This window comes from Homalodisca vitripennis, chromosome 1 (genome assembly GCF_021130785.1).
Source record: "Homalodisca vitripennis isolate AUS2020 chromosome 1, UT_GWSS_2.1, whole genome shotgun sequence".
Lineage (NCBI taxonomy): Eukaryota > Metazoa > Arthropoda > Insecta > Hemiptera > Cicadellidae > Homalodisca > Homalodisca vitripennis.
The window spans coordinates 181607285-181620774 of record NC_060207.1 but is presented as its reverse complement, the minus strand read 5'-3'; the positions used below and the strand labels follow the sequence as shown (position 1 = coordinate 181620774).

The 13490-nt window shown below is 32.6% G+C and overlaps 1 protein-coding gene across 2 annotated transcripts in view; it reads left to right on the top strand.

Moving 5' to 3' along the window:
* The window catches only part of LOC124352831 (protein transport protein Sec23A), a 31372-nt gene that overhangs the window by 4491 nt on the left and 13391 nt on the right, over window positions 1–13490 (top strand). For both annotated transcript variants that reach the window (XM_046802530.1, XM_046802529.1), the window contains exons 3-10: window positions 757–887; window positions 1692–1778; window positions 3471–3701; window positions 7243–7337; window positions 8653–8797; window positions 8943–9217; window positions 10353–10495; window positions 10734–10885. In XM_046802530.1, coding sequence (XP_046658486.1) covers window positions 757–887; window positions 1692–1778; window positions 3471–3701; window positions 7243–7337; window positions 8653–8797; window positions 8943–9217; window positions 10353–10495; window positions 10734–10885 — 1259 coding nt within the window. The remainder of the gene's footprint in view (window positions 1–756; window positions 888–1691; window positions 1779–3470; window positions 3702–7242; window positions 7338–8652; window positions 8798–8942; window positions 9218–10352; window positions 10496–10733; window positions 10886–13490) is intronic.

The window sequence follows — 13490 nt, the reverse complement described above, 5'->3', positions numbered from 1 at the left end:
TATGTATATATTTTGTTATAGTTATGTCTGTGTTTGTGTGTGTGTATATATATATATATATATATATATATATATATATATATATATAAATAAATAAATATATATATATATATATATATATATATATATATATAAATAAAACAGTATTGTGGTTAGCAGAACACAGATCTGTGACAACTTTATTTTCACATGTTTATGTTTAAGCATGTTTTTCTTGAAGTCCCATCTTATGTGAACAATTTAAACTTTAAAAAAGTTAAAAAATAGTTATGTAAATGTGAAAAAGACAATCCGGTTGATTAACAAGTAATAAACACATTGAATATATGTGCCTGAGTTGTGTTATTCAATAAATCAATGTGTAGTGTGTGACTAATAATACCTAAAACTACTAAATTAAAAATGTTGTACATGAAAGTTAAAGTTAACAATTCTTGATGCCATTTACAGCAATACCAAGATTAATAGTTTAAGGTTGCATTTAAATAAAATGTTAATTGAAAGATAGTGAAAGTATTCACAGAGCTATAGTACTATGGTATTGTATCCCTATCGCTCCACAAACTAGTCGTGAAAGAATTTCTTTACCCTCTAAATTATGATTGAGTGTAGGTTCTCTGGATAATTGGAATAACCTATGTGTTAAAAATATTGCTATCTATTAATAGGTAGTGCAATTGATATTTTTTTATAATCAAATAAAAATTATTATAAAATATAACTAATCCTATCGTTGAGTGAAATATTTGTCGACAGATTTGCCACCGATCCAGTACGATCCGGTCCTGTGTACCAGGAACACATGCAGAGCCATCCTGAACCTCATGTGTCAAGTGGATTACAGAGCGAAACTTTGGGTTTGCAACTTTTGTTTCCAGAGGAACCCGGTTAGTATTAATCATGTGGCCACTTACAAGCATTTTACCTATGATAATTAAAGTTAGGTGCTATTTTTTAATAGTAAAAATATCTGGGAAAATTAATTTTCTATGATAGCAAGCAATTTCACTCTCAACTAATTGATATCACAAGTAATATACAAATACAACAAATAATAAACTAAAAAAACTCAAATGTTCACATTTTCTTCATCTTTTACATTTTGTGGATTAAGAAAGGTAAGTTTACATAAACGTTTCTGGCTATCCTTGTACTGTACTGTATATCAGAACTCTTGTACAAGGATCAGTTCTCTCATATACTTTATTTTTCAAAACAATGTCATTGCTAATAAATAAACAATGTATTTATAATACAGTGTGGGAGAGATATATGGATATAGCTTCACATTAACTTCTTTACAACCATTACAAAGGCAATTCGGTGCAAAAGAAAATCATGATTTTATTTACGATGTTTCCTGACTCATAAATATTAAAATGAAAGCGGGCTACATATAGCCCACATCGTTTTCTTGGAGAATGTGCTTTGCAGGCTATGTAAATGGTTTAAATATGATTGACTTTCTTTACTTTTTTAGCCTTGTAATTTAGCTTTCTTGATATTAATGTTAATTGTATTTTTATTTTAGCATTCGTTTGTATAATTTTATCTGAGGCTTGACTTTGTTCATTGCATGAGGACAATACAGACATTCTTATAAAAGTGATGCAATTTATATGCAGCATAGATTAGTAAAGTCTTGAGATAAAGTATTTACTGTAGAATGACATGTTTCATATTTTTTTCAGTTTCCACCCCAGTATGCAGCTATCACAGAACAGCACCAACCAGCCGAATTGATCCCGTCATTCTCTACTATCGAGTACACGATCATGGTAAAAATCACGTCACATGACATTCACTAAAATTTATATTGTCTTAACCAATCCCCAGTCAGTCCGAACGTTTTGCAAGTTTCCATCTTTTCTGTTGATAAATTATTTATTTAGAATTTAGAATGTTACGTATATAGAATCTTATTGTTATTGTGTCTTCTCCAAACCATTTTGTAACCATCTTGATAGTTGTTAAAAAAACGACAAATGGAAACTATCCTGTTTAAAACAATGGTCTTCTGTAAGTTTTCTAAACCGTTGAATGTAGTTCGTAAGTCACCTAAAATATGTCAAATAAAGCTTTATTTATTTCCTTTCTTTATATATTAGTTTTGTTTTAGAAAAACCAATAGATAGACCTAAAAAAATAACTATTTCAGACACGGAGACACTATTTTAGTAAAAGAAAAATCACAAACCAAAGAGTTCATTTATTATATTTTATAACTAAATAATTTATATTTTGTTTTAATTTTCAACATCTTATTTTCTTTGACAATGTACTTGATAGTATAAACTATACAAATATTGCAAAGGTATATGCATAGGTTTATATTACAACTGGTGGTATAATGTGACAAACCTAATTTTCAGCCAAATCCTAAACACCTTCCTCAATTCCCTTCACCACTCTATGGAATTGTAAGTACCTTTTCAATTCCCATTCCTTTATTTCAATCATAAATCATACATTATTTTAAGAATTGCCAAATCTTTCCGTTTAATTTTTTTTAACTTGTATGATGTTTTCAAACATATTTATACTGCAATGTTTCATTACACCATAGCAACTGTTCATGAATTGGCTGAGCAATACAAAAGTACAAAGTAATTTCATTTCTGTCGCTGAGCAATACAAAAGTACAAAGTAATTTCATTTCTGTCGCTGAGCAATACAAAAGTACAAAGTAATTTCATTTCTGTCTGTCTGTCCACACAATCAATATCTTGAGAACAAACTATAGACTGGAAACACATACTTTATATCTTATCTTTATAACATGAAACTTTATATCTGTATAGCCAACATGGAGAAATGTCGCTCTATGGGATTTGGCTATTTTTTTTAAAATTTGTAATATACATATATTATAACAGGTAAAATAAATATCAAAATAAAATATTTTGCGACATATAGTAATGATAAGTGTGTCTAGAACTTATCTCTTTACAAACTAAAGTTATATTTACCAATGTAATTTTGTTTGTTCTAAGAATCTCAAATTAAACATATTCTTACTCACAGTTTTGATAGAGAATAAAACAATGACTGATAAAGGAAGAGGCCCCCCCTCCTCCACTATTCTCCCTTTAAAAAAAAGTTTGGTGCTCAAAAAGCAAAAACTTGTTAAAAAAAGTTTAGGATTGTTGGAATTTTAATAATTGTGGTAGATGCTTTAGATTGATCTCTGTTATTGAGTTATCCACTAAGTTTTCCTCAAATATTATCTTTAAGACTCTTTGGTGGATAAAGGATTTGAAAGTCTCATGCCATTATAGCCAAAATCTTCTTTTCGTACACTGGTTAAAGCTACACGTAGTAGCCAGAGTGCACTGATTTTCTTTAATTATTCACTTTATACTGTAGCAAATATGAAAATAATATAGAATATCTAGAAATTGTATAAGATCGTCAAAAGAACAAGATCGCTAACTCTCTGGGTTGTGGTAACAGTGAGAGTTTGTTAACAGCGGGCACAGTCAATGCCGCCCATATTCCTGTTGGTGGTGGACACATGCCTGGACGACGAGGAGCTGGGGGCGCTGAAGGACTCACTACAGATGTCGCTGTCGTTGTTACCTCAGACTGCGTTGGTTGGCCTCATCACTTTTGGCAAGATGGTGCAGGTTCATGAGCTTGGTTGCGAGGGCTGCAGCAAGAGCTACGTGTTCCGTGGTACCAAGGATCTCACTGCTAGACAGGTATGCTATTGTTGTATAGTAAGTTGAGAGGCGATACAAAACAAAAACATAAAGGAATTTTAGCAGTAACAATAAATATTATTTTATAACACATCTTTGTTTAGAGCCTTTAACCCTTTGAGTGCCGCAGCGTCTACATAGTAGATGTTGTTAAATGTGCATAAATTGCCGGCATCTACCCAGTAGACGATTTGTATTTAATTAATATCACATATAATTCATTTTTGTTTTGACAAATAACTTATTTCACGGCAATCTACAAGTTTTGAACAATCGATTGTGATTGATTTTTATTGTTCACCGCCCCCTTGTAGTTATTTGCCATCAGAAAAAAACAGATGATGCAATAGTTGGTCAGCTGCTACTTGTTGCCATTAACTACACAGTTTCGTTTGTTGTGTGTTTACATTGTGCTAGTTTCGTGTGTTTATGCTGAAAACTGTTGTTATTACTATTCTGCAATTGTGTTCAGTAAAACTTACAATGCATTTATAAACTTCTTTTTTCGTGTTTAGTGACGTATATTTTATTGTTGGATTGGTGATGAAGTAAAACGCAAGTTCCAATCAAACTATTGATTTTAGGTGAAGTAAGGTTATAGAAGTAACGTTATATTGTAGGCCTGTGTATATTTTTATATAATTAGTATTTTACAGTCGTCTTACTTCATTGAGTAAAATAGGATAGTTATAATATTGTTTCTAAACTTTTGACAAACTTGAACAAAAATTGCTTTTTGTTGTATTTTGTATATATTGCAGTATCTGGTTAAATATTACTGTAACACACCATATTATGCATGATTTTTGTTCAGTTTTTCATGCTCTTTCATATGGTATAGCTAAAAAAATTAAAAAAAAATATTGTATAAATAAAATTTTAGTTCAAACTTGAAATTTATTTTTTTTCATTTTTTAGTTTTTTGTTATAACCTATATTTTTTTTGTGAAAATAAAAATAAAATTATAATATTATATGGAAAAAAATACCTTGTTTTATAACACACTAACTAAAAAAAATTATTCAAGTCGGTTGAATAGTTTTTTTAACCCTTTTAACCCCGACGTCCGTACTATACGGACGTCGTAAAAATGGCGTCAACTCCCGACGTCCGTATAGTGCGGACGTGTACTTTTTATTTCTTTACTGGTCACCTATTTCACCAAATGCTTTGAAATTTCACAGACTTGTGCAAAAAGATATTTTGCATCGAAATATATTAGTTTGTAATGGTTTGACTTCGTATTTTGTCAGTCTGTGACTGAGCAATTGCAGTTCGTCTCGACTGACTGCTCACGCTTGTTGCAGACAGCTGTATATCACGTATATCAGCTGTTCTTCACAGTTTTAGGTTAAAGCAGTGTAAAGTACGGCAGTTAAAGTTTAGTTTATTATTTGTTTGATTTCAAAATGAGTAAAAGACATCGTTCAAAGTCTCCCGTAAGTGAAAATACACTAATTAGTAACCTAGTTGCAAAATGGTGTGGATGTGATTAGTGACGACGATTTGAGTGATGGATATCTTGAAAATTTACATTTTGTAGTGATGTAAATATTGTTTTAAAACTTTTTTTAAATTTATATTATGAACAGTTTTAGTTATTTTGTCAGAAATATCTTTGGTTTTATGTTTATTTTATTTTAAGTACAGTGAATTTTAAAGGTCTTGTTACGTTGCCTTGCCCAAAAATGGCAAAAAGAAAAATTTACACGGCTTTACAAAAATTGATGTTACTCCACTTGTAAATCAGGTAGGCCTATAATTTTTGTTCCCTTTTATTAAGGATTAAATATATCATAAAGTAAATAGGTATTTTTTGTGTCAAAATATTTTTTTATCTATATGGTTTCCATGATCAAACTTGAAATTTTTTCATTTTTATTTATTTTTTATATATTCATATGTATGTAAAAAAAATTACTTTCAAAATAATAATTTTATTTGTATATTTCTGTAAGCTAAATGTATAAAGAAGTAAAACAAAAAAAGAATTACCTAAATATCTTAAAAAATAACTGAGTTATGAAATTTTTACAAAACCCTTACATTTTGTCTGAAAATGGCTTGGGATTTTCTGGCACATCACTTGATTTAATGGCCGGGGTTTAAAAGGGTTAATATAGTTTTTTCCACACACGCTTGCAAAACAGAAGGAAATGCTCTGGCAATTTATGCGTATGACTTGGGAAAATATGCCGTGGCACTCAAAGGGTTAAAGTTTTGATTTCTAGAGAGGCACTTATATAGAAAAGAGTAAAATTAATGCCACATAGGAAATTTAAATTAGCTGTAGGATTTATGTTATAAAAGCAATAGTTTTCTGTATCTATACTGATGTTTAAATTTTGACTATATCATCCAAATCATATTTGTGATTATTTCAAGATAAGCAAAAGTTATTGGATGTGAATAAAATCATATAAGTACTTTACAACATTAGAAAACTTAATTAATTAAATACATTCAAATAATAATTTACATTTTAAAGAAAGTATTTTTATAAATTATGGAACAATGTTTTAATATGGAATTATTATTTCCTAAATGGAATCCACACTGTTATAAATAAAAGTACCTTTAATATTTTTTTTCAAAAATCAAGATTTTTTTGTCTTTAAACACAAAATTTACAATGGACAAAGTCAAATTATGCTTTAATATATGAACAATGTGCATAAATATTTTGTATTATAATAGACCTATTCATAAAAATAGTTGATCACGTAATAAATAATAAGTTTATAATGAACATAAAATAAGATAACAATGAATTAAAATACTATTTACATCAAATCCTTAAAATGTAACAATATAAGTAACAAACATAACATATTTCAATACATAACAGGTAATAAAATAGGTAACTTAAAATGAACAATAACAATTTAGTTAAAATCCTCATGTACTTGTGTCACTGGCTACTTATTCACAGAATAAAATGAATTTTGCCTTAACCATTGATCTATTATCGTTTTAAAATGTTTTAAAGATACTTACCATGCTGCTATAGGTAACTTATTAAATAACTTAATTTTCATCACAATATGCCTGATTTTACTTTTTTATAGTTTTGCTGAGACTGAGTCCAGCATTTAATTTTTTCTGGTAGAATAGTTCTGCATTTCTTGCCTAGTTATAACATTACTTCAAGATTCTTTACCACTTACTAAACAACAGTAGACATACAGACTTGAAAGGGGCATTATGTTCTTTGAAAATAACCATACGTCTCTTTTTCTGGAACATATTTTATTGCTCTTTTATACTGTCTGTTTTTGCCATTTGTGCTACTACTGTTAACATAGTTTATTCCATTTTTATTCGTATGAAGAATCTATAAAAAGTACATTTCACCCAAAAATGTCTCTTATTGTTAACCATGCATAGTTTTAAGGTGTCTTAAAAGCAGAATGCTTATTTATAAATACTTACTATGTTTGAAGTTGCGGTTTAGAAGAAGGTAGCCTGTGCAGTGTTCTGATTGTGTGTGTGGATACAGGTACAGGCTGTGCAATGTTCTGATAATAAGTCTGGGTACAGGTACAGGACATGTTGGGGATCGGCAAAGTGGCAGTTCCACAGACACAGCAGCGAGGGCCTGGTGGTGCACAGCAACCTACACCCCCCGCCAACAGGTGTGTTCTCTCCTCACTCTAGATACTCCCTTAGTACACTAAATAATCAATTTTTAAAACCTACTATTGTGTTTAATTTTTTATTTCTAAAATTAATTTTCAAAGTTAATTTTTAATGAATATATTAACCAAATAATATATAAAAACACATTTTATGTGTAAAATAGGTTAGTAATCAAACAATGTGTGCTCAGCTGTTGTCTTTCAAGAGCGATTGCTTCGAGCGTTGAGATGGCAGGCTGAATGCGCACATTCGGTCAAAGACATCAAAAACGATTGTTGTGACTAGTGACAACTTTTCTGGTGTATCATATTCCATCACCACATGTCACAATGATAAATCAAAGCTCTACTCTCACAGATTCTGGCAGAATTTTGGGGAACTAAAATGAATATAGTGTGTCGTTACTAGATACTGCTTATATCGTTTGAGGGAAATTACGATCCGGCGATATATACCGCTTACTACAAACAAAAGGTTAATACATATCTTAATGCAGTGTTATGTGGCTTTTTTCAAACTGAAAAAAAATCACTGTAATATGAGAAAGTATGTACATATATATTACTGTATAGCAAGAAATCATCATTTTTTAAATTTACACATATGTAAAATTTAGTTTAAAAATTAAGGTATGATATGGAATTAAATATTATGTAAAAAGATTGCTAAAAACTAACTAGTCCAAGTATTCACACTTTCACTATTTGTCTGTAGATTAGTTAAAAAAACTTGGTAAATTAGGACTCAAATAACACAATGTGGAATACTACCAAGCAAACTGGTGATGATGACACGATCAGCTGTTCAGAATCGCTTGCAGTACAACAAAAATATACATATTTATGTACTAAAATGTGATCTAGAAATTCAAAATCAAGATGATAAATGAACTTAAACAACCAGCATACATAACCCAAAAGTTTGAATTAGAAAATACTCTACTTACAGAAGATAATGAGGCCGAAGTTACAATCGGGCCCTGGATAGATTGTTAAAATTAAAAGATATGTTTTGATTTGAAATAAGATTTTCTTTTATTATCACCTTGTGTCAGCTCCTGATGGATTTAGCAAGTTAAGGTAAGTTGTAAGAAGAAAAATATTTGACAAAAAGGTTTAAGTAGCAGGACTGAACTAAGCTCTTAAAGTTAGTGGGTTTTTGAAAAATGGTAATATCCACGTAGTGAAGACACCAGTGATTAAGTCTTAATACACTAATGCGATTGTTGAATATTCAATTGCGATGTTCAGATTGTGTTTCTCGGATGGCCATTGCTACATTTAAATTATTACCTGTTATATGTGTTGTCAGGTTCCTCCAACCAGTGCAAATGTGTGATATGAGCCTGACAGACTTGCTTGGGGAGCTGCAGAGGGATCCTTGGCCTGTACCTCAGGGCAAACGTTCCCTGCGGTCCACGGGGGTCGCTCTGTCTATAGCAGTTGGACTTCTAGAGGTGCGTTGAGAGACATACAATCATAGTAATGAGTTGGTAAATGGGTTATGGCATTATGGGTTGATTGTGCTGGGAGAGAAAAGTTTAGTAGACTACTTTAATTTCTCCAGGTGTTTAAATGGTTCAAATGGAACATTTGTTGCAGTGCACGTACCCGAACACCGGAGGCCGGATCATGCTGTTTGTGGGTGGTCCATGCTCTCAGGGACCGGGTCAAGTAGTCAACGATGACCTGAGGGAGCCAATCCGCTCACATCACGACATACACAAGGACAATGCCAAGTACATGAAGAAAGCCACCAAACATTACGATGGCCTGGCAGTCCGAGCTGCGACCAACGGTCATGCAATTGACATCTACTCGTGTGCACTCGACCAGACTGGCCTTCTTGAGATGAAACAGTGCTGCAACTCAACTGGGTCAGTAGCTAACTGTAATATTTTTATAACTAAATGATAATTTTTTGTTAGCTCTTCACTTTATGAAGCTGCCAGTTAATCTTTACCTATATATTTAGAAGCGTGCAGAGATGTTTCAGTACTGAGCATCATTAGCCCAATGCCAGTATTCAAAGTAAAACAGCCTTATTCAGTGATTACCATTAGGAGAACTATTTTCACTACTTCTGCTTTTTGACATTATCAGGTCTGGGAGCATGTGGCCTCCAACAGAGAAGTCATCAGGTACTTGATTGGCAAGATGTCCATTCATGGTCATTTGCTGGACTTCTATATTTTCTCTCCATAGCATATCTTCTTACTCTACTTGCTCTTGAAACTTATCAGATAAACTAATGCAGATGAAGATGTCCAAAACATCGTAGGTAGTGATGATCATTGTGAGATCTCTGTGTCACTTGGAATTAACCTAGTGTCATTTGGTATTTAATACTTTAGTATTTTTGGGGGGAAAACAAGGAATTGGTTCTCTCAGCAATTAAATCCTAAAGATTTAGTAGTTTCTACAATAGTTGAGGGATGGAAAAGAGAGAAAAAAAGAACTATATCCTGTCATGCCCACTATGGAGGATGTATTGGAGACAAGAGATTTCAATATAAATAAGCCAATAATTCTTACTGTACAGATAAGCATATAACAAACTTGGTAAAGAACTTTCTTCTGGGATTAACAAAAACTGATCTAAACTTCACTATTGGTGATATTAAAGTATGAATTTTGCTGTCTAATGCTATATCAGTGTAACAGAGTTTTAAAATAAAGAAAATAATTGTGATTAAGAATAAATCAAATAAACCAAAAATTGTAGTTTACACAGGAGATTAAACAATCTCCTGGTCAACCATTAAGTTTTTTTTAAATTTTGGACTAAGAAGTATGCATAATGGCTTAACCGACATTTGCTCAAAAGTTATAAAATATTGCCACTTCTTCCTTCTAAATGGAGGCACTTAATTGTGAATTGTGAGAATTAATAAGGCATGAAATGTGTATAATATCACACATAAACTAGGGTAATTAACGTATACACACTGGTGTATTAATTATAGTGTCAGTAGATGTTAGGCTGTAAAATAAGTTTGGATTTCATTTCAGAGGTCATATGGTGATGGGAGACTCGTTCAACTCTTCACTTTTCAAGCAAACATTCCAGAGGGTACTTGCAAGAGACCAGAAACAAGACTTGAAGATGGCATTCAACGGCATTCTTGAAGTCAAAACTTCTCGGGAACTCAAAGGTAAGCAGTGACAACATACTAGTTAATTGACATTTCAATGTTTAAATTTAAACTCAATGAGCTCAAACTCTAATAGATTCAAGTTAAATATTAGTTAATATTAGAACATTACAAAATGACAAAATAAATTTCAATTAGTTTTATTGGCATAATAGTTTAATTGGATACAGTTCTCTCTTCTTGTAGGATTATAATAATGCAGTGCATCATGTGCAGTAATGATTGTTACCTCTTACAGTAATGGGAGCCATTGGCCCGTGTGTATCGCTTAATGTGAAAGGCCCTTGCGTGTCCGATAATGACATCGGCCTTGGAGGCACTTCTCAGTGGAAACTGTGTTCGTTCACCCCTCAGACCACCATGGCACTGTTCTTTGAAGTCGTCAACCAGGTCAGTTACTTCAGCGATGAGTATTTACCATATTTTGTAAATAATGGCTTTTAACAATAAATCTATCTAATGATTAACCAATGCACAGTGGAGTAGTCATTTATTTGAATATCAATTTTATCAATTTGAATATCAATCCCCATTGTTAGAGGCTAAAGTGTACTGGAATCAGCTTTCCTGCATCATACTGATCTCTTGAGTGCTATGGATCCTTGCAGAGGTGCTAGGTGGTCAGTAGATGATGGAAAATCAGAATTTGACCTTAGGAACTGTTTTAGGAGACTGCTACTACAGCCAAGGCCAAAATTTCTGTTAACTACAGGGTCGGGCAAAAAACCTCCCTGATTTCAATAGGCATTTGCAAAAAGAATAAGAAACATACAGAACAATTACTTATATTTGTGAATAACCTATATGATGCCATTTTACATCACTTAGTACACTTTACTTGGTTTTGAAAATTATTTCCGATAAATGATGTCCCCCATTGTTAAGACATTCACAAAGTCTTTCCCTGAAGTTATCCATAGTTCTTCGTGTAACTTCCCTTGGAATGGCTGCCACTTCCAGTCTAATGGCATCTTTTAGTTCTGTTCTTGCAGAGTTCTGGGACGATGTTTGTACACTTCCTTTAGGTAGCCCCATAGAAAGAAATCACAAGGTGATAAGTCGGGTGACCTTGGGGGCCAGGAAATGTCTCCTCTTAAAGAAACAAGACGTCCAGGGAACTACTCTCTTAACATTTCCATGGACTGCCGAGCAGTATGAGCTGTGGCTCCGTCCTGTTGGAACCAAACTTCTTCTTCCTCATGGTCTAAAACAAACTGGTTAATCTTGGGTCGGAGAAATGTCTCTATCATGTGACAATAGCGATCGTCATTGACTGTTACTGTTTGTCCATCTTCTTCAAAAAAGTACGGTCCCCACACACCAAATTCTGCAACGGCGCACCAAACTGTGACTTTGGGGCTGTGTAGTGGTTGTTGGTGGAGTTCCCTAGGATTTTCTGCAGCCCAGTAGCGGAAATTCTGTTTGTTAACAGTTTCACACAAGTGGAAGTGGGCTTCATCAGAAGAAATGAAGACAGCATCTGGGGGAATGTTTTGCAAAATGTCATCACATGCAGCCCTGCAGGTTTCATAATCTTCTTCAGACAACTTTGGGGCAACCATTATTTTGTATGGATGCAGATGAAGTTCCTTATGCAGAATTCTCCTTACACTCCTTTCTGACAATCCCTGGGCAGCTGCGTGTTTAACCACTGAACGCTTTGCAGACTGTTGGATGGAGGTTCTCACTCGCGCCACATTCTCCGGTGTTATTGAGTACGAAGTCGGCCAGTTGGTTTTCTTTTTAGTGCTGACCCTGTTTGTCTAATGTTTGACACCCACAGACTAATTGTTTTCGCATCAGGAACACTATCACATCGGCCAAGTTCAAATCGAATCCGAAACGCTCGTTGAGTAGAAATCACAGAACCGCCGTTTTTAATAAACTCCTCCACAACAAATGCCCGAAGCTCACCAAGCGAAGCCATGGCGAACACTGAAAATGGCATGTACGCCGCTACGGAACAATACCTCCTCCACATCTCTACCCCCACTACAACTCACGCGGTGGCTTGCTCAAACTGGGGAGGTTGTTTTGCCGAACCCTTTATAGGGGGCATAATTCAGTTGGCATTGGTCATTGGATATCCTACCAAAATAGGTTACACAAATAAATAGATATAATATTTGTTTTATTTTGAAATACTAAGCAATTGGATGAAAACTTATTTCAGCAAATTTAGTTAGACATGTTACAATGAACTAAGTATCTAAAACAAAAGGTTAGTTAAATAAAAATAGTTAATACTGGTGTTTGAGCTTTGCATTGATATGAACAATACAGTAATACAACTATTCATAAATTTGTTATTTATTGGCCAGCTTTAAATTATTTTTTGTTTTGTGCAAAAATATGTGTATTAACATTTATATACTTAAAACCTGCTTAAAATAGAAAAACAAGAAAAGTAAAATCTTACCGTAATTTTTTTTTTAAGACATTTTTAGGGTTGACACTCAAAGTAGTAGTAAAAATATCCCATACTCAATGAAACCAAGCGCAGTAAAAACATGTTAATTTCATCATATTGACTATTTTATTTAAACTATGCATACAAATAAAAATATAGCGTTAAAATATTATTACTGAGCTTAATGAATGACTTTAGTCACTGCTGATTGATCAACTATATTTGTGTAGTGTATAACATATCTAACTGATAGAAAATTTATTTTTAATGTGCATTGATATTAAATATATGTAAAAATCTTTAACTTTTTTTTAACGTTTGGTTACCCAGACGTTAGCACTGAAAGGGTTAGGTAGTATGTACAATAGTATTATATACAAAATAGACATGAGAGAATTTAATATGAGTAGTTGATTTGAAAACTAAAGTGGGAAGAACAACATAATTGTATTGAACAAGCTTCAAGAACTTTCCAAGAAAAAAAAAGTTAAGTAAATTGAATTACATTGCTGCGAATAAACTTATAATAAATTAGACCACATTCATTGATCACATTAATGGCATCATCAATTTGTCATGATAAAC